Source organism: Columba livia, chromosome 4, assembly GCF_036013475.1.
Source record: "Columba livia isolate bColLiv1 breed racing homer chromosome 4, bColLiv1.pat.W.v2, whole genome shotgun sequence".
Lineage (NCBI taxonomy): Eukaryota > Metazoa > Chordata > Aves > Columbiformes > Columbidae > Columba > Columba livia.
The window spans coordinates 78,531,820-78,554,865 of record NC_088605.1 but is presented as its reverse complement, the minus strand read 5'-3'; the positions used below and the strand labels follow the sequence as shown (position 1 = coordinate 78,554,865).

The 23,046-nt window shown below is 49.8% G+C and overlaps 1 protein-coding gene across 3 annotated transcripts in view; it reads right to left on the bottom strand.

Annotated features, from left to right (window-relative positions):
• Nucleotides 1–23,046, bottom strand: part of MOB1B (MOB kinase activator 1B) — a 35,108-nt gene that overhangs the window by 5,555 nt on the left and 6,507 nt on the right. For 2 of the 3 annotated variants that reach the window (XM_065062922.1, XM_065062921.1), the window contains exons 2-5: nucleotides 9,887–10,053; nucleotides 6,397–6,490; nucleotides 2,703–2,836; nucleotides 449–612 (exon numbers count right to left, since the gene is read on the bottom strand). In XM_065062922.1, coding sequence (XP_064918994.1) covers nucleotides 449–612; nucleotides 2,703–2,836; nucleotides 6,397–6,490; nucleotides 9,887–10,053 — 559 coding nt within the window. Of the gene's footprint in view, nucleotides 1–448; nucleotides 613–2,702; nucleotides 2,837–6,396; nucleotides 6,491–9,886; nucleotides 10,054–14,079; nucleotides 15,568–23,046 lie in introns of those variants that run through there. The other variant, XM_065062924.1, reaches the window with a different exon arrangement.

Sequence of the window (23,046 nt, the reverse complement as noted above, 5' to 3'; positions counted from 1 at the left end):
CCTCTGCCGCCAGCCAAACGGCAACATCCGACTGCCTGAAGCTCTCCCCCCACTTCTCGGAAGGAAAGGTGACGTGTCGATGCTGTTGCTTTTTGTTGTACACGGGAGAGTGGCACTGTAGCTCTGAAGTAAGCACACTCCTCTCCAATAACTTCAGACGCCGTCCCCCCTTCCTTTTGCTAGGAATTACTGTTCTATTTAATCATTTGGTAGCAAACTCTTTCCAGTATTCACTTCTGTAGCAAGCGAATACTTCATTGAAAACATTTCCATGCCTTGAACATTTCTATACATACACATACAAATGGAACAAAACACCATCCTAGGGCCCTGAAGTTGTTGACTATCTGACAAACACACCAGCTGTTAAAAAAAATTCAAGGGCAATACTTCGATGTATTACTTTTCAAAAATCTAAGTGTAACTGTAATGATTCTGCCACACTTACCTGAACAAAAAAGATAAAGTGCTTGAAAGAAGTGTTAAGGTGAGCCTCTTCCTGCAGCTGGATCACGGGGTCGAAGTGCTGGTGATAAATGTGAGCATAGACTCTGAACAGACGCTTTAGAATTGTCTTTGCCACCGACATAAAATTCTTTGGGAAGGGTACACCTAGAAAAAAGAAGAGAGATGGCTTATTTCCGAGCGCCCGTGCCACGCTCCGTGTACTCTAAAGCCGTTACAGCCAGGCCCGTCTCCCGCAGAAGGGCTGCGTGGTTTCGCCCAGCAGTCCCATCCGCCGTCTCGCTGCGCCTCTGGGCAGCTCCCCAGGGGACCCGGGCACCCGGCACAGAACCCAGCGTGCTCAGAGACGCCCCCTCGGGACCGGCCCGGCGCGGGGCTGCCCGGGCAGGACGGGAACAGTCTCCTGCGGGGCCCGAGCCTCCCCGATGGCCCCGTGCACGTGTCCAAGACACCAGAAGGTCCTCCAAGGGACACCAGATACCTTCGTGTGGGCAACGGAAACCACCCTTGGCACCAGCCATCAAGCTTTATGCTTCTCTTGGCTCAAGTGAGATTAGAACCAGGCTCATTCCCGCTCCCTGTGCCCAGCCAAGGACTCGCGTTTCCACCCTGCCCGTGGCTGTCCCTTGGCCAGAGGCCGCTGCTTGCTTGCGTGCCTGCTCAGGTACTCCACAACATGCTCCTGCAGTCATGGCGACAGTGACCCAGGACAAGCTAAACTGGGTTCAGCAGCAGCTCTCTGTCAGCACACAAGGTCTATTAAAATTGGATAGAAAACAGCAGCCCGCCACCAGGAGCATCGATCTCTTCAGTCAACACATCCGCAGGCTACAAAAAGATACATATCAACCACCTAAAAAGATCACGCCTGTCTTGCTTCTCAGCGCATAGCGTTTCTCCCAGGCGACTTAGTTCTTCCGCAGTCTTTCCAATTGCTCAAGTCCCATCTGAAGGCCAGCGGCCCAAGGCGCATGCTGTAGGCCAACCACGATCTCACTAACGCTTTAAAACCCTACCAACAACATCTCCGTACCCCTACTTCAGCTTGCCCTGCTTACGTGTACATCACATTTCCTTCACCAGCTACTGCACCGCACGGCAAGTTCAGATCTAGTTGTTTATCCACCGGGGCATTTAAGTTTCTTTCTGAATCACCACCTTTCAAAAATACATCTTATTAAAAGAAAAAATAAAAGTCTTCAGTGAAGCACATGCTGCAGCCAAAGAAAGATCAAGTCCCTATGTGGTTAGTCTTTTGAGCTGTGTCTATTTAATATCATTCCTGGTAGCAGTGGACTTGTACCAGCTGAGAACACTGGTACACCAAACACCAGAACAAATGGCACCTCGCTCACATCTACTGAGCCGGGAAGATGTAACTTCTCGTCACTCCTTCCCAAACGAACCCGCCTTCTCTGTCTATCTGTCAACTCTAAGTCAAAGAAATGCCACTTGATTCTGACATGTGGCCCTGTTTCTCTGAAGGGATTTACGGAAAATGTGTCGAATGCTTCAGAAACCATTCACAAAATAAAAGCCGTGAAGAGATGTCCCTTCCTTTTCCCACACTGGATCAGAAGCCCAGGAGCAGCAGCGCACTGGAGAACTGCCAGCTAGGAGCTTCAGAACAGACTGTCCTCCGTGCCTCTCGAAGCAGCGTTTTCTCATTTCAGAGCTGCTGGTGGTTTGTTATCCTCCTCCTGCTTTTCTGAAATAAATGTCCTAAAAAATACATCTTTTGTCTTCATTTGAGAAGCAAAAAAATGACAGACTCAAGATGAAAGGGCAATTCCGCTTCTTTGGAGGTAAGGCCTCAGAGAAGTTCCCCATCCAGACCAAGCATCTGTCCTGCATCAAAAACCCACCAGTTCACACCGATTACTGGCTGTAAGGTTTTGAGACCCTGTGCCTTATTTCTCAGGAAATGACCCACTGTTGAAATTGAAAAAACCCATAACATGTGATCAACACAGTTATTAAATAGAAACAGTATTTCCTGCATTCGGGATTGTGATAGAAGTTTATTAGCAGTATTAACACAGGGATCAGAGTTCATGTACTGGCACATGTATTTTAATCTTAAAGAGCTAAAACGTGCCTTTAGATACATAATGCAACTGCTTAAACTTGTCCTACTCCAGTCAGTCACTTAGGAGGCCTTTTAATATTATAAGACTTGAATATTCCTGTACAACACTAATCCAAGTACCATGTTCAATTTTACTTATTTACTTTACCTATTTTAGAAGGAAATAGCGTTTCATCATCCAGCTGATCCTGGACCCACGTCATCAGGTAATCAATGTACTTTGGTGCAGAGCACTTAATTGGTTTCTTGATGTTTGTCCCATCTGCCCAGTGGTACTCGTATCTGGGTTGGGACGACAACAACAAGGCATGGCTTAATACCAGTGAATCATGCATATCAAGGCTCAGAAGGCTGTTCTTCCTGCTCCATCCCCACAGTCCCACACCCTCCTGCACCCCTTGTTTTACAGCTTTCTTCCCCCCTCCACAAGAACAACATCACAGGTGTTGCAGAGAAACGCCAAGTTCCGGCAGCGGGACCGACCGCAAGGCGCGGGTGACGCTCGGGGTCCGCACCCGCTGCCGCGCGCCACAGCCCAGCGTCTGTCTCGCTTCCTTACCTTTGAAACGCTCCCACGGGCTGTGCGTAACTGCAAACAGCACTACGCTGGCTCTCTCTACGGTAACTGAGAGAACGTTTTCACAACAAATTTTACAAGGAATTACGAGCGTGCTGCTTGCAATGGTATAAAATGATCCCATTTTTTTAACGGTAACAAATCAGAGGGTCCAAAGTAATTTTTAACTTGTATCTCAAAACACATGCAAAAATTCCATGCACACTGAAAGGACCACGACATTTCTGGGTTTCTGAAAATCAGTATTACTCACCAGCTTCACAAAAAAAGAAAGGATTCTTATCTATTAGAGTAGTTGGAACAGCTACAAGAGATGAAGGGTAAAAACCACATTTCCAGCTCGAGCTCGTGAGCAAACACCCACAGCTCTGGTGACAGAAATGAATTCACCTTATGGTGACCCGCAGTTCCTCTGCAGAAGATACACATTCCGAAACCCCCCGAGCTTATTCAAGGGTTTTAGGACGGGGCGAGGAGCAGGCGGTTCACATCGGCCAGGGCAGGGGAAGAGCTGAGAGCCCCCAGCAGCTCTGGCAGAACTCCCTCGCACTGGTAAACACGAGCCGTTTGCCATCCGTAAACACAGAACCCAGCTGTGCCTCTCGCACTAGAAAATAGCCCTAAGCATCAATAATCACAGGATCGGCTCATCTACTATGCAATTAAATGCATATGGCCTAAAAACCCCCAACCAACGCAACAAAAACCCAAACCACCAGGTTGAGTACAATCAAAGCTGGGCCCTTGTCCCACAGCAGTCAAATGCAGTGGCTCAATAACGCCTTTTAAAGGCTTCTCAGATGTGAATTTGGACCTATCTATCACCTTTATATCTCAGCAAGACTGCAGAAAAACTCTGTGTTCTTACTGAAGACTTACAACCAGGGAGGAAAATACAGAGAATTCCTCTCACCGCAGGCTGGTTAATAAACATATTGCTTCTGTGAACCTTCTTAACTTCTCATCACGCGTGTCGCACCGAGAGCGATACTGCAACGCACCTAAGCGCGGTCGGAAGGGATAACCAGCTGGGGCTTGGGTGGGTAAGGAACCGCTCGACTTTGCTGAAAAGAGTGCAACGTTACCATGAGTAATCTCAAGTTTTAGAGCAAATTAAAGCACCGCTTTTCTCAAATTGTTAGACAAGAAGCTGTGCAGCAGGAGAAGGCGATCTGTTCTTGATCTTTATGCCAATCCTTAACTAACTTACTAACCCTCCCGGTGGCAAAAATAAAACACAAAAACCCCAGACACGAACCTAGGTGACCTGTCACCAAGGGTCATTTTTCTTCATTTCTAAGGGGTTTTTAAGACAAAACACCAGTACCAGAAGCGGATATATCAGGCATCTCCCTTCTGCTCCAGTTCCTCTCCCACTTGAGGAGTCTGGTCTCGTTTGCCCATGAGCTCTACAGGCTCGTCAGCTGTGCTATGAGCAGTGTGCCTGAAGCACCCCAGCCATTTAAGTGACATGGTGGGTTTGCGTTTCTCAGTCACTGTTTGTGGACTGCCAGGAGGAAACAAAGGAATACCAAGGCACTCCAAACTCCAAGTTACGAAAACAAACAGCAAAGCCCAAGTGCGGATGCAACTACACAACTTGATTGCACAGGAGGAAAAAAGCCTCGGGAAAAGGAACTCGTAAGGGCCACGGAGCGCTCGCTGCTTTTGGCTCTCCCCAGCTCCCGCGCTGCTGCTGCCTAACCTGCCCAAATGCCCTTGTCTGAGTCGTTCCAGCTAACTCACCCTTTTGTCCAAAAGCGATGAGGATGCAACTCTGAGCAGACAGCACCCTCCAGCCGCGAGAGCACCCGAGACCCAGTGCCTCTCACACTAGCACAGCTGGAGCCAGCAGAGAACAGCAGACAGAGCTAAGGACAGAAAACGCCCTGCAAACAGCAGTGCTGTCAAGCCCACAGCTTTTCCAGCAGTACTTCCCTAAGACAACCCTTGCTGCCTGCCCGGCCCCAGCCCCCCCACACACATAGTGCTGACCCACTGGAGAAAGGCAGCCCTGAGCACAGGGGCGCAGGGGCTGGGGATGCTCTGCACACCCTGCGGACAAGATCGCCTCACTAAAACCCTGTCCCAGCCAGCTCCTGGCCTCTAGCATCTACACCCTGCTTCAGAACTACTTGAGCAATACCTGCATTCCTGTCAGCAGTTATCACTTTCTTTAGAAAGAAACAAATTGTTTAATCTGGCAACTTGACAGCTAAGCCTTTAATAATTAACCTCCACCCCCAAAATAACCACTTCTCAGCAGACAAACAATGAGGCAGAGAAATATTTTCATGCTCTTATTTAATCAGTAAGCATCTGTTCTGCATGGCGAAGCACGAAGCAGACAATGGGCTGTGTTATTGCACAAGCTTAGCCCAAAGTTCTTCTGCATAATGGTGACTGGTGAGCCTCCGTTCCCCCCGCGCTTGCAGCCCCCTCCGCCCGCGGCAGCCGGCCCGCCCGCCCCGCCGGTGCTGGCGCCCAGCGGCACCCGTTTCAGACGGAGGACGCGCTGCCGGAGCTCTTCCCGGCCGGCGCGGCCGCGCTGGGCCCCGGGCGCGCGTCCCGCTCCCACGCAGCGCCTGCCGGTCACGGCTCCGGAGAACGCGCGGCGCCCCACCGAGCTGGGAGCGCTTTTCTTCAGCGTTGGTCAGGTAAGACCTCACAGTAACTTAAAGGGCAGCAACACCCTCCCTCACCACTCTCTTAGGACACAGTTTTCCTCTTTACAAGACATGAAGCAGTTAGAGAACAAGCAAAACCACAAATGTTGCATTTCTGTACAAAAGTATAAGCAAGAATCAAAGCAGTAAAACTGAGCTGAATACCAGGATAGGGGATTCTTGTTCAGACTACACAAAACCAAGTGTATTTCCAGAACACCTATTCAAACACCTAAAATAAAGGGTTTGGAAAGCTCTGATTGAACGCTTGCACACAAACACCTCCAATCTTAATTTAAGAAGCCTTCATTAACATTTCAGGGGGAAAAAAATAGTTTTGATAGTCGGCTTACCTCCCAAGCTCAAATAAAACAAACAGAACAAAACACGCACCAAAAACACCACACACACCAAACAAACCTTTCCGCCCCCTGCTCCGTTAACCCGAGTTCAAGTCACTCTCCGCAGGGAACAGAAGACACCCTTCCACCCACAGCAGCTCGTGTCTCCAACACTCCGTGCAGCTCGTCTCAGCTTTTGAATGCAACATGACCTCAAAAAAGCAAACACTCTCAACAACGTGTACAAAACCGTCTTACTTGGGGCCTGCAGACATCACGGGGCAGCTCTCCTCCGTGCAGAAGTCCGTAATGGTTCCGTAAAGCATATTGATCTGGTTGAAGAAGTCGACAGCTGAAAAGCATTGAAACCTTCAATTAATACTCTGCACTTGTAACTGCAAAACAAGCCGCTGACAGCCTAACTGTAACCGCGCAGTGCCGGAGGGCCCCGGAGGATCTTCATGAAATAAATCTCACTCTTATTGCTTTTTAAGATGTATTATAAAGGAGATGCGGAATGCAACCACCTACTTTCCACAACAGCCTCTGGAAGAACTATTGAATTGTTCACCACAGCAAAATCTTGGATTGAAGAAAGAATAAAAGGGAAAAAGAAAGCTGAGTTATTTCATTTTCTTAAAGTTTGGTACATTTTATTAAATTCTCAAATTCTACTAGCAAGTCTGGAATAAAACAAACATTTTCAGTGTCAACTTTCCACCTAGAGTTGAATTACTGAAATAAAAGAATAAAGGTTAGCATATCTAAGCATTCCCACAGTTTGAAGGGGTGCTGGATTACTCAGAGCTCGAAGGCACGGCTCTGCAGCCCACTAGCAGCACACTAGTGCTCAGGTCACTGTAGCCCCTCTAGAAACCCACTCCATCTCCCCTCGCATCTGTTGGGGAGCACAGCGCGTTACCAAGGTCACAATATATAAGCTTACCTTTGCCAAGTATCATTCAGACAATGGATGTCATGAGTAAAAATTGAAAGGAGACCAATATTAAGTACTAGGAAGTAAAATTTTAAGTATGCTGGGTTAAATTCTTGTGACTATGGAGCTACATCATGCTCTTAACAACAGTTTTCTGTATGTTCCCGTCTCTCCTATCCTGCCACGGTTGCTGTAAACACTGCTCCGGGATGAACCCAGCTAGCAGAGCGTACGGAACAGCCTGAACACGTCACCAGATCGCCACGTGTCACTCCTTTTGGTTTTCGGTGACAGACACAGCTCTTGGTTCTGACCCAGAGCTATAGCAGTGCTGCTGTCACGAAACAGAGACCAACATCCCAAGCATGTCAGCACCAGCAGGTCCCACTGACTCTCAGAGAGCTGGGGGCTGAACGGAAGGGATTTTTGCAAAGAGCAAACAGAAATGACAGGGCAGCAAGGTACTGCTCCAGTTCAGCAGATGCGGGATACAACGTACGACTGTGTGGTGCAACTTCTCAGGTATCCAAAAGGGGAAGCAAATCCAGGCTGGTCGGCACGCACCTCGTTCAGCTCCAGGAGCGCTTCCCCTCACCCCTGCACGGCAACAGCAGAAAGCAGCAACAGGACCCCAGGAGGGGCTGGCAGAGTTTCCGAGGACGAGGGGGCTGGCTAAAGGAGGAGGCGGCACTCCGCACCAGAGGCAGCAAGAAGCGGTTACACGCAGCGCCTGTTTCTGAAGTGCACATGAACTGTTCATCAAGCTCCCCTCCCCTGCTCCAGCAGAAACCACAGCCCCGTGTTTGCTTCCAGGCGAGCGCGCTCAGGAACCCGCGCAGCCCGCCGCGGTGATGAGCGCTGTGCACCCGCGCCTGCCGGCCCCAAGGGCCACGAGGCACCGCCCGCCACCCGGCCAGGAGACGCAGGAGCCTCCTTTGCAGCACGCGAGAAGCTGCAGTGTCTTGGCAGGTTTGCATTTCTGCTCTTTGCTCACTGTTCTTCAATTCCAAGGGTTTCGTTTATTTTTTCCAAGAGTTTTCTATGCACAGAAGTGCACGATCTGGTGTCCTATTACAAAGACATGGGCAAGATGTACTTCTGAAATAATTTTTAACATCTTAGAATGCAGGAGATTTCAGACAAAACTGAAAACAAAGTCTTGTACACTTCTCGCCTTTTAAATTATTTTGAAAACATGTTTGAAAAATTTACATATAAGTCAACTTATATAAGACATCAGTAAAGCCAAGAGCTGAGCAAGAAGTAGAAAAGCAGAGCACGTTTCTTCCTGCGTCCTCAATACTGAAGGGCAAACCCAACATTAAGTCACACTTTTCATCTCCCATCAGATACCTTGACCAACTGAAGGGGCTCCCAGCTGCCTCTAATGGGTACCAGGTGCGCCAGAGCGATGCTCTAAGTGTCCCGAGCGCCTCATCAGCCAATCGCTCCCAGACAAAACACGTTACAATAACATCCCCCCTGCTGCAGGACCACGTCATTCCAGAACGCGGCTGTTACCAAAGGGCAGCTCTGACTCTTGCATCAAGTGCTGCGCTTCCTTTTGCCACCCAGCTGATTTAGCACTTAAATTAACTGGGAGGAGAAAAGCACTGCTGCATAGGGAAGACAAGACACAGAGCGCAGGAACCACCAGAAGGGAAGGATGCCAGCAATACATTAAGCATCTTCAGTAGTGCTTACTCATAAAAATGGGCTGGCGTTTTTCCTAGCGAGTTGTGCAGCAGAGCGTGAAGAGCCGGCACAGCGCACGCCGTCAGCAGCGCCCTGTCACCGGGCACGGCGCTGCGGGCTCAGCGAGAACCGCAACGCTGCCGCCAGGGCGACGGTTTCGCTTCCCAAAACTGTCCAAGAGCAAGAGGAAATACACAAACCCACATCAAATAAACAACTACAAGACATTAATCTTGAGCAGAATTCAGACTGCACTGCAGTGCACAACCAATACTGTACAACCACGGAAGCACGCCAAGCTAAAGACACAACAGATGAGGAAAGACCCAGACCGGGCACAGAGTCCGTGGCGGCCGAAGCTCTGCACGGGCTATGGAGTGTGACAGGGCTTGGGTTAGTCCATTCCTAGGAGCAGAAGGCAGGCGGCAAATCCATCCAGCAGGGAGAGGAGGGAGGAGGAGGAAACATGGTCCAGCGATCAGAAAGCACTAATTTGGGCACCATTGTCTGGCCCAGCCTAGCACAAAAGGAGAGAGGTGGGACAAACAGCTTCCGAGGAAGCTAAAACAACTCAGACTTGCCAGAGCACAGGCTCACAACTCGGCTGAAACAAAAGGAACCAACTAAGAAAACCGCAAAGACAGATTTCTGGGTTTGTTACAGGCTAAAGGAAAAGCAGGTCACGCATGTAACTGCAGCCCTTAAAATACCTGAGACATGGCCCTCACACTCACCTACATGATGGTTTTCTGCTTAGCACACCACTGGGTAACAACCCTAGCTAAGAAGGATTAATTAAACATCTTAAGATGGCACTGACAAGCTATTTCCTAAAAACAGCAGTGGCGTTTCTACTTCAGCACCTGCCTGAGATCACGTGCCCAGAGCGCAGCCACCAAGAGTGAGAATCGTTCTGTCAGCAGGAACACATTCCTGGCACAGGAGCCGCGGGGGCTGGAGTCTGGCGGGCCGCTCTGCACCCGTCGGCTCCACTGACACGGCGTCCAGGTCTCCGCAGGGCAGCAGAGCCCGGCCCCGGGATGAACACAGGGCTCCTCCCTCGGCTTCCAGCCCACGCTCACCACCCTCCTTACCAAAACACGATAGCGCACTTACTGTTAACTGCGACCCATTCGTTCAAGTCTTCCCCCTCCGGAAGCATGACGGCCATGCGGAGATTGCCGCTCCCGAGCGTGGCTTCGGCATGTTTCAGCAGCTCGTACTGGTGAGAGCCCTCTGGAATGTTCTTCTTTGGTTTGAAGGTTTTGGAAGAGCGACTACCGCTGCGAAAGGGAAAGAAATAGAGAACTTGTGGAAAGGGACAGGAGCAAGAAACCAGTGGACAAGTCACGCAGAAGCACGGGATTAACGTTAAACTTTTCCCTGTCACAAAAGGGATGTTTAGCAAAAACCAGGATGCAGACGTAACAGTCACCTGGAGCCGTTGGAAGCGATGCAATGACTCTGCAGCACCCTGCCCGCTCACCCTGCCGTGGAGCGGCCACACAACTGGAAACGCTCAGACTCCCTCCCCGCTCTCACCTAACAGGACGATGGGTAAGAAGACACTGAAAGTACTTCCTTCCCCAGGATCTGGACAGCCACATACCAAGGGGAGCAGACCGACCAGACAGAAACCTGCTCTATTCTCAATGGTCATGCCGCTTGCCATGGCAATAAATGCGGCTGAAGAACAGCAACCTGCCGTCCCGCCTGCCACTCGCCCCACGAGGGGGGCGGGAGCGCTCAGCCACAGCCACAGCCTCCGGCCCGCTGTCCCTCCCCAGAGACCTGCCGCGGGCACTCAGAACACGCGCTCTGCAGGGCCCGCTGCTTCACCACGGCACCTCCGCTACCAGCGCAACAGCCTTACACTGTCCCGTACTGCCCGAAAGCTCCGCTGCGAAAACAGAGCTGCTCGAGGACACACAAACACGCTAGCTGAAGACAACACGGTTCCGCATTTCCCACAAACTTTGTATGTCACTTCCCCTGGTTCCACAGCACACAGGCTGTTGGGTGCAGCAGCTAGGCAAGAAATAAGGAGGACAACTTTACAACTTAGACATAAATCATTTCCCTATCTACAATTTTGTTTGAAAAACACGGACTGACTTGAAAAACAATAAAGTGAGCCTGGATGGAACATGAACCCGACCATGGCAGACACATGGCATATGTAGAACTAAACACTGCAGACAAGCGTCAAACGAGCCCCTATCTGTGAATGTTTCAGTGTATCAGCTGAGAAAAGATTACTGCCAGAAAAGCAAAGCTGAGCTCTGAATTCCAATGAAGGGAAGGGGAGAGATGTGAACAGGCAGCAGAATTTCATTAAAAATATTATCCAGTTCTTGCTTCTTTGTGTAAAAGACTGTGCCGGTTTTTCACCACGTCTCTACAGGACTGAACCTTTTTGTTGTTTTTCGCAGGCCAAGGAGCGCAAGGGCTCTCCCCAGCTCACCAGACACCTGTACTGCACGCCTGAGCACACGTGAGCTGCAGGTGGTCTGGGGACAGCGCTAGTGCAGCCGCACGGTCACACAGAAGCCCTCTGACAACCCTCATCCGCAGCTCCTTTTCCCCAGCACCCACCACCCAGCCGCCGGCAGAAATGACGAAGGCGGCCTGCGGGGCAATGCTGGTCTCTAACCTTCCTAAAGAAGCCCTTGGCTGGCCTGGAAGGGATTGCGGGATGAGGCAGGTGAACAGGCCGTGAACGTTCCTGGACACCAGCACACGCTGACGAGTGCCCAAGGCAGCCACTGAGCGCAACCAGGAGACCTCCGTAGCAAAGGGAAACGTATGGCTCCCATATACTCTATTACAGGGCATCTATAACATGTGCCCAGTCATCTGCATTTCACCCTAAGCAAGAATACTAGATCCAAACGTTAAATAACGGAATTGCCTCCCAGCGGGAGCGAGCGGCTTAGCGGCTCAGGGAGCTCCCTTCCCTCCCAGCCCAGACCCAAAACAGCTCTCCGGGAAAAAACGCGATCCGAATACTTGGAAAGTCAAGCTCTGCAGGAGCACGTCCACCTCACAGCCGCTGTGCCAGCCGACACGGCCCAGGATTGCGGCGGGGCGCAGCTGCGGGGACAGGGCAGTGCAAGGTTCATCCACAGCCGCTGGGGAGCGAGGGACACGGGTGCCCTTGTCTTTCCACGGGCACCCGCGTAGGCAGGAGTAACACGGCACGGGAGCAGCGCGGACACAGCCCGTCCTGACTTGTTAGGATGGAGCGAGAGCACACTCGTGTTAGCCAGACAACAAGGGAAACCAACACCTAATACTTTCATGAACAGCAAACCAAAGGTTTCCAAAGGCCAGGCACCACCCCAAAGCTCAGGTCATTCACGCATCATAAATGAGAAAGGAAAATATGAGATTCCTTTCCCCCTGCTGGAAAACCATTGGGTATCACTTAAGCCCTGCTACCCCCTTCCCAGAAACAGAGGGTTTCTCCTTGAAACTTGGCAAAAGCTTTAACAATAGGATGCACAATGATACGGTCTCATCAACTATTCCAAATAAGCCATTTTCTCTTGGTCTCCACTTTCTTTCCGAGCACTACTTCTCCAATTCAGCACAGCCATCCTAAGGCAGCAGGGATGGTCTCACACAAAAGGCAGGCAGGCCCCCGAAAGCAGAATTATTCAGGATAAACTCAGGCTACTTGTCATCACATGCTGTGCGAGTACCTGCCACTTCGGCAGTAAACGACCAGAGCTCCACGCGTTCACGCCGTTTGCCGCCGTGAGGCCGGGTCACCGCACGCGTGGTCATGCGCTCCCTGACACAAACAAAAGCTCAGGGACTCGACAGCCCGCCACAGCTTCTCTGCACCAAAACCCTCGCGGGACACGTGTGCTCCGGGCAAGGCCAGGGCTAAGTGCTGCTGTAAGCATTATTTCTACTACCTCACTAGGCCAAAAGCTCTGCTGTAATTTAACCAAACCCATCCTCACTTATTATTGCCTCAGCACAGTCAGTTGAATGCCCTTTTACATGGTTAAGTTACTAAGCAATCCTGCTTCTTCCTAAACCCCGAGTACAGCAGCATCTTAGTCCTGCCACCCTACATTCGGATCCTCAGCACTGGGCCAAAAACATCATTAAAAAAGAAAAATATTTCCCCCCCCCGCCATTATGTCTGTTACAGGTGACAGACTTATAAAGTCTGCTTGTTCCAGCTCCATCTCCTCAACTCCTTGGGCAGCAAGTAAAAAAAGTCATTTGAAAGAGTTCTGTCTGGTGGCCAGCAATACACACAATAATATGTGTCTTGACCAAGTATGACATTTTTATTTCACCTGTATTTCATAGCGGAATTAGATCTGTGAGCCATTTCTCCTGAGATGTAAAACGCTCCGAGCTGGCAGACAGCCCCTGCCCTTCGCTGTTGGTGTCCCAGCTCTGCTTCAGCCTGCAGAGCTCACATCCACGCACAAGCGACGGGGGACAGGGCAACTCCAGAAATGCCACGCTGAACATGCCACGTTCCTCAGACATACGAAATGGGGAACACGTTGCATCATCCCCACAATTTGTCACAAACAACTTCCAGCCTCTTGAAAAAAACTGACTTCTTGAAAAACTCTTGCAATTCCAAGGACGTTTGTCTCCCTTCACTCCCACATCCAACACTCCCAGCAACCTGTCCCGCTCTATTTGAGCAGGTAAACGCAGCTCGAGCAGAACCCGGGCCGCTCGCTCCCCAGCCAGCAGGACGGGGCCAGCAGCCCGCCTGGAGGCAGCTCTGAGCAGCGAGAAGCGCTTCCCACCCCCAGGAGCCCAAACACTGACGTCAGAACACAAAACCGCCCAAGCTGTAATTGTATCTAGCCATCTGCTGACAGCGAGGGTTTCTGACGACTGGAGTCGGCAGGCTGCTCTGCCCCAGGTTAGCAGGATGGTGTTTCCAGAAGAAAGGACAATCTCCAGGCGTCCTGCTTACACCACACTTAGCCAGCTGCCTCAGCACCCTGCTCTGGCTCCAAACGCAGCCCTGGCACACCTTGTGAAACCAAAGCAGCTAAATATCCAGCCCAAACTCTTGCTACACTTCTTTTAACTGCAGGAAAGGAGCCACTTAAACCTTCACGCTCCTAAGAGAAGCGCTTCGGCTTAGTCCTCCTCACACCCAAAGTATTTGTGCACTCAAGTCTTTCAGTGAAGCTTTGTACCTTTTTCTATGAAGTCTGCTGTATATCTGGAATTAAACCAGAAAAGTTTAAGACTCCTTACGCATGAGACTTAGCACTTGACAGCTACTCCTTACAGCAGAAGTAACCTCAAGCTCTTACCCACTGTTGTGTCTAGCACGGCTCAAACTGAGCAGCAAGCACCTCGCCCTGGCTCGCGCGTGCTTCGCAGTCAAGCGTGTGGATGCAGATCGAAGCCCGGATCCCACCTCTGCCCAGGCTGCCGAGCCACCAAACCACTGACAGCGCTCCAGTCTTCCTCAGATTCCTCAACTGAAAAAGACCAGACCAAGTTATCTCATAATTCACTAACAATTCAATACAGCATCCTAAACTAGTTCAGTGTTTATGAAGTATGCGATTCCTATGTCACTGGCAAAGTGGACAAAAGAAAAGAGGCGATGCCAGCCCAGAGAAGATGTAGAACAATCTGAAAATCCTTTTTTATCCCTGCACACCGGCTTGCACATCACGTAGCGAATTCGCATGTCCAACAAGAAATCAAGATCTTATAACACCACAAGCATTCAGCTTCCACAGAAAGTCGAGTGAACAGTGCTCCTCCGGTCTGTTTTAGCCTACCTGTTGGCTCAAAAACACAGTGCTACAATGACCGTAAATCATTTCATGCCAGCTCATAGGCGGACTGTTGTATCAAACGCTGCAAAAGACAGAAACCTGCCTTGGGGGAAAATAAATAGAAAAGGTAGTGGTACCATTTTCAGGATATACCTGCTGATTACATTCTGAGTGGTACGCGCTGCTGAGGCCACGAGGTAGCATCTGCATTTCTCTCCGTGGTGGAACGTGCGAGGAACTGACTTGTGCCAGGCCAGCGATACCCCTCGGTGTGTCCCAAAGGGTTCATTGCCACGGTCCCACTGAAACGAGGCCCTCGAAATACCTGCAAGTGCTCGAGAGATTCTGAAGAAGCCTGACTCCAGACGGTACACAGAATATTTACCTGGGGCATGAAAACTTGGTATTTCAACCCCTATTTTTTCATCTTCAAAGGCCTTTGCAAGCATTAATTAATTCTCACAAAGTATCTTTGAAGTAGGCATCATTAGCGTCTAGTTAGACTCAGGGAAACTGAGGCAGCGACTCATCGCCTAAGGCCAACACGTAAATTTATCAGAGAAGATCCCAAGTTGAAGTTCTGCACCTCCGTGTCTCGTTTCCCCTGCCATGCCTCTTTGTAAGAGAACCAGATTCCAGAAAGGCAAACATTTCAAGCCTTCAAGCAATAATAGGGTGTTTCAAATGGTAACATTCTGCTAAGAACAGACACGTCAGAGTAGGGCTGTGTTAGTTTCCAATAGCCAACATGTCAACACAGAAATGGAAATACAAGCTCAAGCTATTTTTCGTAAACCAAATCAACAGCTGCAGCATTTAAATGCATTTTCCCTGTGACAATCGCAGCATCAGAAGGACAACACATAAAATTAAGCTGTACGTGTTCAAGATCTGCACCGACACGATTTAACTCCAGCATTTCTATTTATAAAACAGAGCAGTCACAACATTTTTGTTCTGAAGGCAGAAGGTGTGCGAGCCAGGCATTAGTTTTTTCAGCTCTTACAATATCAGAAAGTCAATTATTTTCCTGTCAAATTCCCACTCATTCAAATAAGCCGGTCTGAGCCAGCTCCCTTAGAGGTGCAGGTAACTGACGCGCTGCACAGACGCCGGCTGCGTGCGTCCCGCAGCCCGCGCTCCTCCCAGGCACCACGCGCAGCCGGTCTGGACACAAAGCCGTAACCCTCCTCGGAGCGGGACGGCCGGGAGGCCGAGGAACCGCCGCGCACAGCTACCCCAGAGCTCACAACCGCTGCTCTGCTCTGGGGTGACTCCCACGGCGGTGACTGCGTGAGTCCCTGCTCAGAGCGGGCCCCTGGCCTCAGGTGAGACCTGGGGCTATCAGGGCAGCCCGCTCCAACTCAGGGTTACAACTCAACTTCAACGGATATCTGAAGGCTGGTCAACACAGCCTGAGAACCAAAAACCAGCAAGCAAATGGGTAAGCAGAGAGTCTGAGGACACAAGCTGATAGCTCACCCTGAAACGTGTCCCTCACTTGTCCAGATACCATCACTGTATCATTCCAAACACTAAAAAAAGCACCAGACTTCTGAAGAGCACTCCGATCTAACCAAAATAATGGTCACAAACACGAAGCTGTAAGAAGCATAATTCTCTTGGCATGCAGGGAACACGGACCAGGACCGCTAAGCAAACGCAAGCTGCACGCAGCACAGCCCTCTCCCAAGGGCGAGGCGGCGCTTAGAAAGTGATCCCGGGGCCCTGGGGTTTGTTTTGCTTTGTTCCTTTGGTTTTTTGAAGGAAGAATCAGTTGCAGGGCTTGAAGAACTTGTCTAGACACATGGTCATTCCTATACAAACAGAACACAAGTTTATTGTTTAGACACTTTGCTGTAGGTAACAATAACTGAAAATACTTAGATCAATGGCACAGAGCTGACATTTCCTGGTGTAGTCAGCATGAGATAGAAGAATAACCTAAATGGTCTGCTACATCTAGATTAAACCACCGAAATTAAAATTTCCAAGTTAAAAATGGTGAAAGCAAGCGTGGCTAAAGCGTGAGTCCCCCCAAAGCTAACGGAGCGCTGGGAACAGAGGCCTCTCCGGGAACAGCAGCGGGTTCTGCCACAGAGCCACCAGCGCTCCGGAGCCTCCTGGGCAAACCCAACAAACCGCTGTGGGAGTGTGACGGGAGAAGTGCTAAATTTAAGTATTAAACACCATTTTTAAGTATTAAACACCGTGCTTAAAAAAAAGCAACAAGCAAATATGAATCCAAAAGTTTCCCCTACTAAAAATAAAGCATCACAGACAAGGGGAATTTAAAACAATGTCCTCATCTTCCAGCACATGGAACTCACAACACTAGCAAAACAACATGGGCTATTCCCCTTACTCCCATTATTAAAGAAGTGCTTCTTCGGATGCCCAGAAGTGGAATTAACACAAATTCAGACAAAACCCCAAATCCCACTTCTTTATTTTCAGTGACACATTGCTATCCATCCTTTCTCAAGTCACCCTTTCTCCTTGCTGTGCCACGGAGCACATGGCATTTTCTGTAGGCTCTTCAACCTCAACACACTTCTCCAGGAGTCCAGTGACCATTATTGTTACAACCGCTTTGAAATACCGCCTCCTTCTACCAAAGTACTGCCAGTGAAACCGCTATTTTAATGAGGTTTTTAATTCTCTACCCACCGAGGTGGGGACTAAGAACTGCCTTCCCCTTCCCAGAGAAACAACCACCTACCTTCATAGGCTGAAGTTGCACACAGGCCAGTGTGAGAGGAAGCAGGACATCATCTTAGCAATGGTTCTCAAAAAACACAGCTCGCATTATATGCAAGACTCTGCATGTTAAGAGAAGAGCGGGAGTTTATCAGATGATTCACATCCAGTAAGCAAAAAGTCATTTAAGGTAGCCTTAAGGAATGGGTTTGCTTTGCTTGTCCCAACCATTATCACCCAGCACTGGAATCTGTCATAACATGCACACTTCCACATTCCTAAAATACTTCTTTTCTCCTACACACACACATTTTAGAGCCAGGGAAACCAAGCAAATGCAGGACCTGTCCGGCAGAAGTGGGATGCTGCTGCACGCAGAGCACGGATGAGGACACGTTCGCGGGCTGCGCGGATGACGGGGCGCAGGTGGAACCTCGGGTGGAACCCTCCTCCTCCAGCACGCAGGCCGCCAGACCACAGAGCTGCTAGGTGGCCACGGACCGCTGGCCAGCCCAGCCGGGCGCCTACACCTCCCCACGTCTGTCCGCCCCCGAGCTCCGAACGTGCTGGTAAACAAGGGGGAGGTGTTACCGCACAGCCCCACCATGGAGCTGTTCACCCAGTTGGATGCAATCCTTCTCCCAGCTCACCACAATGCCTAATGCAAGGAACAGGCAAGGGTCCAGAACTCCAGCCCGTAACCAGGAAATTGTAATCACTTTGCTATGCTCACTCGTGAAGCAAATTCCCTTGTTTCATTTACAACGCATTCATTTAATACCCTTGCATCTCCTGGAAACTGCTCAAAACAAACAAAGCAGTCACAGTCGCCCTCGCTGTGTGCAGCCCCAGCTCGCCCCGTGCGCCCGGAGGCGGCCGCAGCAGTGTGGGCAGCCCAGCGCTGCCGAGCGCCCCACCGCCCCGCGCCCACCCGCAGGGCTCGCGGCAGCGCCGGCAACCAGAGGCCAGGGCACAAACAACGGTACAAACGTGCGCACCGCATAAAGCCGCGATGCACAACGCAAGGTGCACACGCTCAGCCGAGCGTGCCCTACGGGCTGCAGAGACAGGCAGGCAGACAACAACGGCTGAGGAGCTGCAACGTGTCTGTGGTACGAAACCCGCAGCCTCCCAGAGCTCCCTCCGCACGCTTCATCCCCGCCGCCGCACTGCTGCTCCCAACCGCCTCCACAGACCTTCACAAGCGTTTTAAAAGACCACCAAACACAACTTGAAATAAGTTTTCACTCCAATTTGCAAGAAAGAGGTTTTAGCAGAGACCCAAGCACCTCCACATGCTCTCCCACGTCCGTGAAAACACATAAACAGGACAGGAATCAGTATTGTCCAGAACGTCCTGCTGCACGCTCCCAAGGACCAACCGGCCACCTTGCGGCAAACACAACACGGTCTTCACTCCCAAAATTTGTCTTATCACAAACAGAAGCTAGATTTCCAGGAGAGCTGAGGACTGGCCCCGGCTGTTTTGCTGGGTTCTTTCAGACAGATCCAGGTTCCTAGACTATTTTAATACTAACATTTACTGTGTACATATACACACACTCCTATCGTGGAGGTGTAGGGCATAATCAAACACAGACTGCTGTGGATCCTCATATCCTAACATTCACGTACAACTAGTGCAAAGGAGCAGGCCAGCAGTAACTCTGGACAAGGTCAACACACAGTATTCCTTCCTCCAACTGCTTCGCGTTTTTCCAGGGACCACCGAGACGGAGCCATTTACTCATTGCAGTCACTAACCAAGTTTGCTGCCAACTAAACAGGACTGTGTTCTCGCTGGTGTTCTCCTCTCTTCCCAGAACACCCTTATTTCTGTCAGCTGGCATTAATTCATGTAACAGGTTCTAACACAAGTCACACCTTCACCCTGATACACTTCTAAGTGTAGCTCCCACAAAGGGCCAAACCTCAGCTTACTGCATGAGTCTAATAAATCATTCAGCAGACAAAAGAACTATGCTGCTTTTGTAAAAGCTATCCTTAGCCATACATAAAACCTGGCACTAAAAAGCCATTTGAACACTTAATCCTGCTGTACACGAGCGTATGGCACATTTTCCTTTGAAGAAGGAGGATCTAACGGAGCTGCGAAGAGCAGGCTGCTGAGAAGGATGCCGCACACGCCCCGCAGCACGGCCACGGAGGACAGTCCTGCCCCGCGGGAAGCAAGTCCAGAGGCAACCAGGTCAGATGGCTGGGACCGAACATTACGTAACATTTATTAACCAAACCTTCTGGCTCCGTGCCCAGCGAAACCTGCAGAAAGACCCGACCCTGCGCAGTCCGCAGCGCGAACCCTCATAGAGGGTCTTCCTCCAATCCGTTATGTGCATCACGAAGAGCACTGCAGGAAGAACACGGTGTATTTTTGAGAAATTCCTAGTACCTGCCTCCTGAATGTTTCCAAGAACACGTTATGAACAAAAGCAATTGACAGAGGGAAAATACTGGATAACACACGCGGGAGAGAGGTTGACACAGTACGTGTTGCGCACATGTGCAGAAATACGAAAAGCAGTGTTATAAAACCCAAACGCCATGCACAACATTAGCAGACAGCACAATATTTATTTTCTTTTTCAAAGAGAAGCAATAACATCCAAGTCCTGGCCTGGCAGTCACAGTGAATACCAGCAAGAGAGGGGAAAACTAAAAGCATCAACAACAGAATATAAGCGAGCACACACGATCAGAAATCAAAACTGGAAAGTATTCCTGTGGATGGAAGTCAGCAAATTATAAAAGAAACGTGAGGAAATGCACAAAGCTCCAAGTCCGGGTTCTTTCTTTCAGTAAGATACAGGATTGTGTTTGAAGAGCAGCCCCCGGGGACGCTGGTGCAGAGAGGGGGTCAGCAGCCCGCGGGGGCAGGCACCGGGAGCAACCCGGGCCTCCCAGCCGGGGCGGCCGGCGCTGGGCCGCAGCATCACCAGGAGCTGCGGCGCGGCCCGGGATCAACGCAGGGGATCAGCAGCGCTTGCCTACCTACGATTTCTTTACTGTAGGGCTGTTTCTATTGGATCAAACAAGGACAGAAGTGTCCCACATGCTTTCCATGGCAAACTCTTCTGCCTGTTACAGAGATTCCCTACATTCAGCTAAATTCTCTTTAAATCTTTACCTTACTAATGCCCTCTGCATCCTAAACCATATCTGCTGGTAACAGTCACACCCTTTAAATACATCTGAGAAGGTAGGTGGGAAGGAGAGCTTTTCAGAAAGCAAGCTACAAGCCACTGCGGATGATGCATTGCAGCAATAAATGCTTGGCTCCAGTATCAAATTAGATCCTTACTTATGCACCAAATATAGTGCTTGGAGAACGTGCCGCGGAACATGGATGGTTTCCCAAAATGCTGATCGGTGCTGCGGAAACCCAAGGCTTTCTGAATGACTAAAGCTACCTAGTCATGCACCCCATGAAATCACAGCAGGGCGTTCAAGAAGGAAAAAAACCACGTCTCAGACAGTCTTCAGTCATTCTAAACACAGCAAAAACAATGATTTGCTGATGCACTTAGGAAAAAGGTCACATTAAAAAAAGATGAACTTCACTAAATTTTAATGGGGAGGAGTCACTCTAGCACTTTATAAAAGTCTGTCTTGCATTGAGAAACATGAGAAACAGGCTGGTGACAGGAACCTGCCAGATGAAAACCACTCAGCAGCTTCCCAACACAACACCTCAAAGCACAAATGTACGGTTACATCTACACTTCGATTAATAGGAAGACGGGGTCTGAATCCAGGAAACAACAGAACAATCATTAGAAGCAAGAAATAACACAGAGAATAACAGGAAGAAGAAATGGACAGGAGGCAGGAATGAATAATCTAACAGCTTTCCAAAAATACACTGCATTATCTCATCATCAAGTATTTCTTACACATCCCCCATGTTTCAGACGATCTTCCATGTGCTGTGTGAAACTATCCTCAATAGCATTCGCTTGTATCTTGCAAAGTATCGTATCAGGAAAACCCACCCACCTGCAGCACCTGAGGGGGACAAAGCTCTTCCCCGTACAGACTTACTGTGAAATGACTTCAGGCTGCGCATTCGCGGCCGAGTCCGCAGCCAGCCGAACTGTTCTGCAGCGACTGGAAATGCACACCTTTCTCCTCTTGTCCACTCACACTGCAGCGAGAAATTCTGAGCAGAGCTGTCAACCACGGAAGTGAACACAAGGACATCAGAGACACCTGGTTTTCTGTAAAGGTTACACTCCAGCATGGGAAAAAGTAACACTTCGTTGCCACAAATTATGACAAGTAAAAGACATGGTAATGCCATTTGGATTCCTGGATTTAGAACACTTAGCGAGTCCCTAAAACAATAACTCCTTTCAAGCAAAACCAGGACCGTGCTACTGAAGTTGGTACAAAACGCAATTAAAGTACAATCAAGCAAAACAAAACATGGGTTATTTTATTAAGGTCAGCATAGAAAATCCACTCAATTGTTATTTGGGTTGAATTTTTCTGTATCAAAAATCAGACCTCTCATTTTTCAGCAAAAAGGCATTTACCAAAGCTTACTAATGGTCCCTGTCCTACAGAAAGGAACTGGACTCGTCATAAAGACAATAAAGCCGGACTGTCCTTGTATTAACACAAAACTACCACCCCACAGGCGTTAATTCAGGGTCTGCTTACTCAAGCTACCTATTTGAGATGGGAAGCAAAGGCGAATTCCACAGAACACATCAGACACACACCACATTTCACTGCGCAGCACAAAGCGGTATCAGGTCCTGGACCGCGCACACCTACTGCGCTAACCAAGAGAGGTCATTTCAGCCCCGGCACAGAGCCCGCCAAGGCACACAGACACACGTTTCTCCTCACAACCAACCCCCAGCTCCTATGCCCAGCTTTCGAACCCCGTCCCGAAAGCACTGACCCAAGCAGCAGCTTCCTGGGAAAGCATCTGACGCATCCATGCACACAATAACCAATGCATCGGCTCTGTGAAATTACCTGAAAAACTTTAAAATTAACTTTGTGGTTACTTCTTTATCTGCTTTAAACCAATCTGGAAAAGTTGCACACATGTGGCTTTGGGCAACCTAGTCAGAATATCCTATAACTGCGGAGGGAAATTCATAACACCCTGCCCGATTCCAAAATGCAACCTATTTTCTTCCAGAAGAGGTAAATGCAACAGATGACTTCCTCTGCAAGAAAAGCCCCTGAAAGTTCAACGGAAAGGAACTTGCTGGTCCTTGCCTGCCCTCCCTACGGCCCCGCGCGGCCCTTCCATCGCCACCGCTGCGCAGCAGCGCCCCGTCCCGCGCCAGGCCAGGCTACGGTGGCAGCCAACACCCGTGCCACAGACGTGCTACCCAAGGGAAAGATACAGGAATGCCACGTTCCAAAAAGCAACACGCAGAGATGACAGAGCAAAGCACTGGACCCCGATAATCCCACCCCACAAAAAACATCTAGAAGTCTGTAAAAAGCAACAGAGTTATATTCAATTATAGCTAAAAACAGATTCTACAGCATCTGAATACATAACCGACAACCTCCCACTGTGCAATTAAAAAAGAAAAAAAAGGCAAACCAATCAGCAAGTTCATCATAGCTCAACACGAATCCAAAGTGGCTTAGCTGACAAAGTGCAAGAGCATCGCAAAGCGTATCCCGCGGCTGAGGCTGGCGTGTGGGCCAAAGGCTCACCTACAGCTGTGGTAACAGCGTCTTCCTATGGCGCACTATGGAACACTCCAAGTGGCAGAATTACATGCAGCTATTCACTTCTCT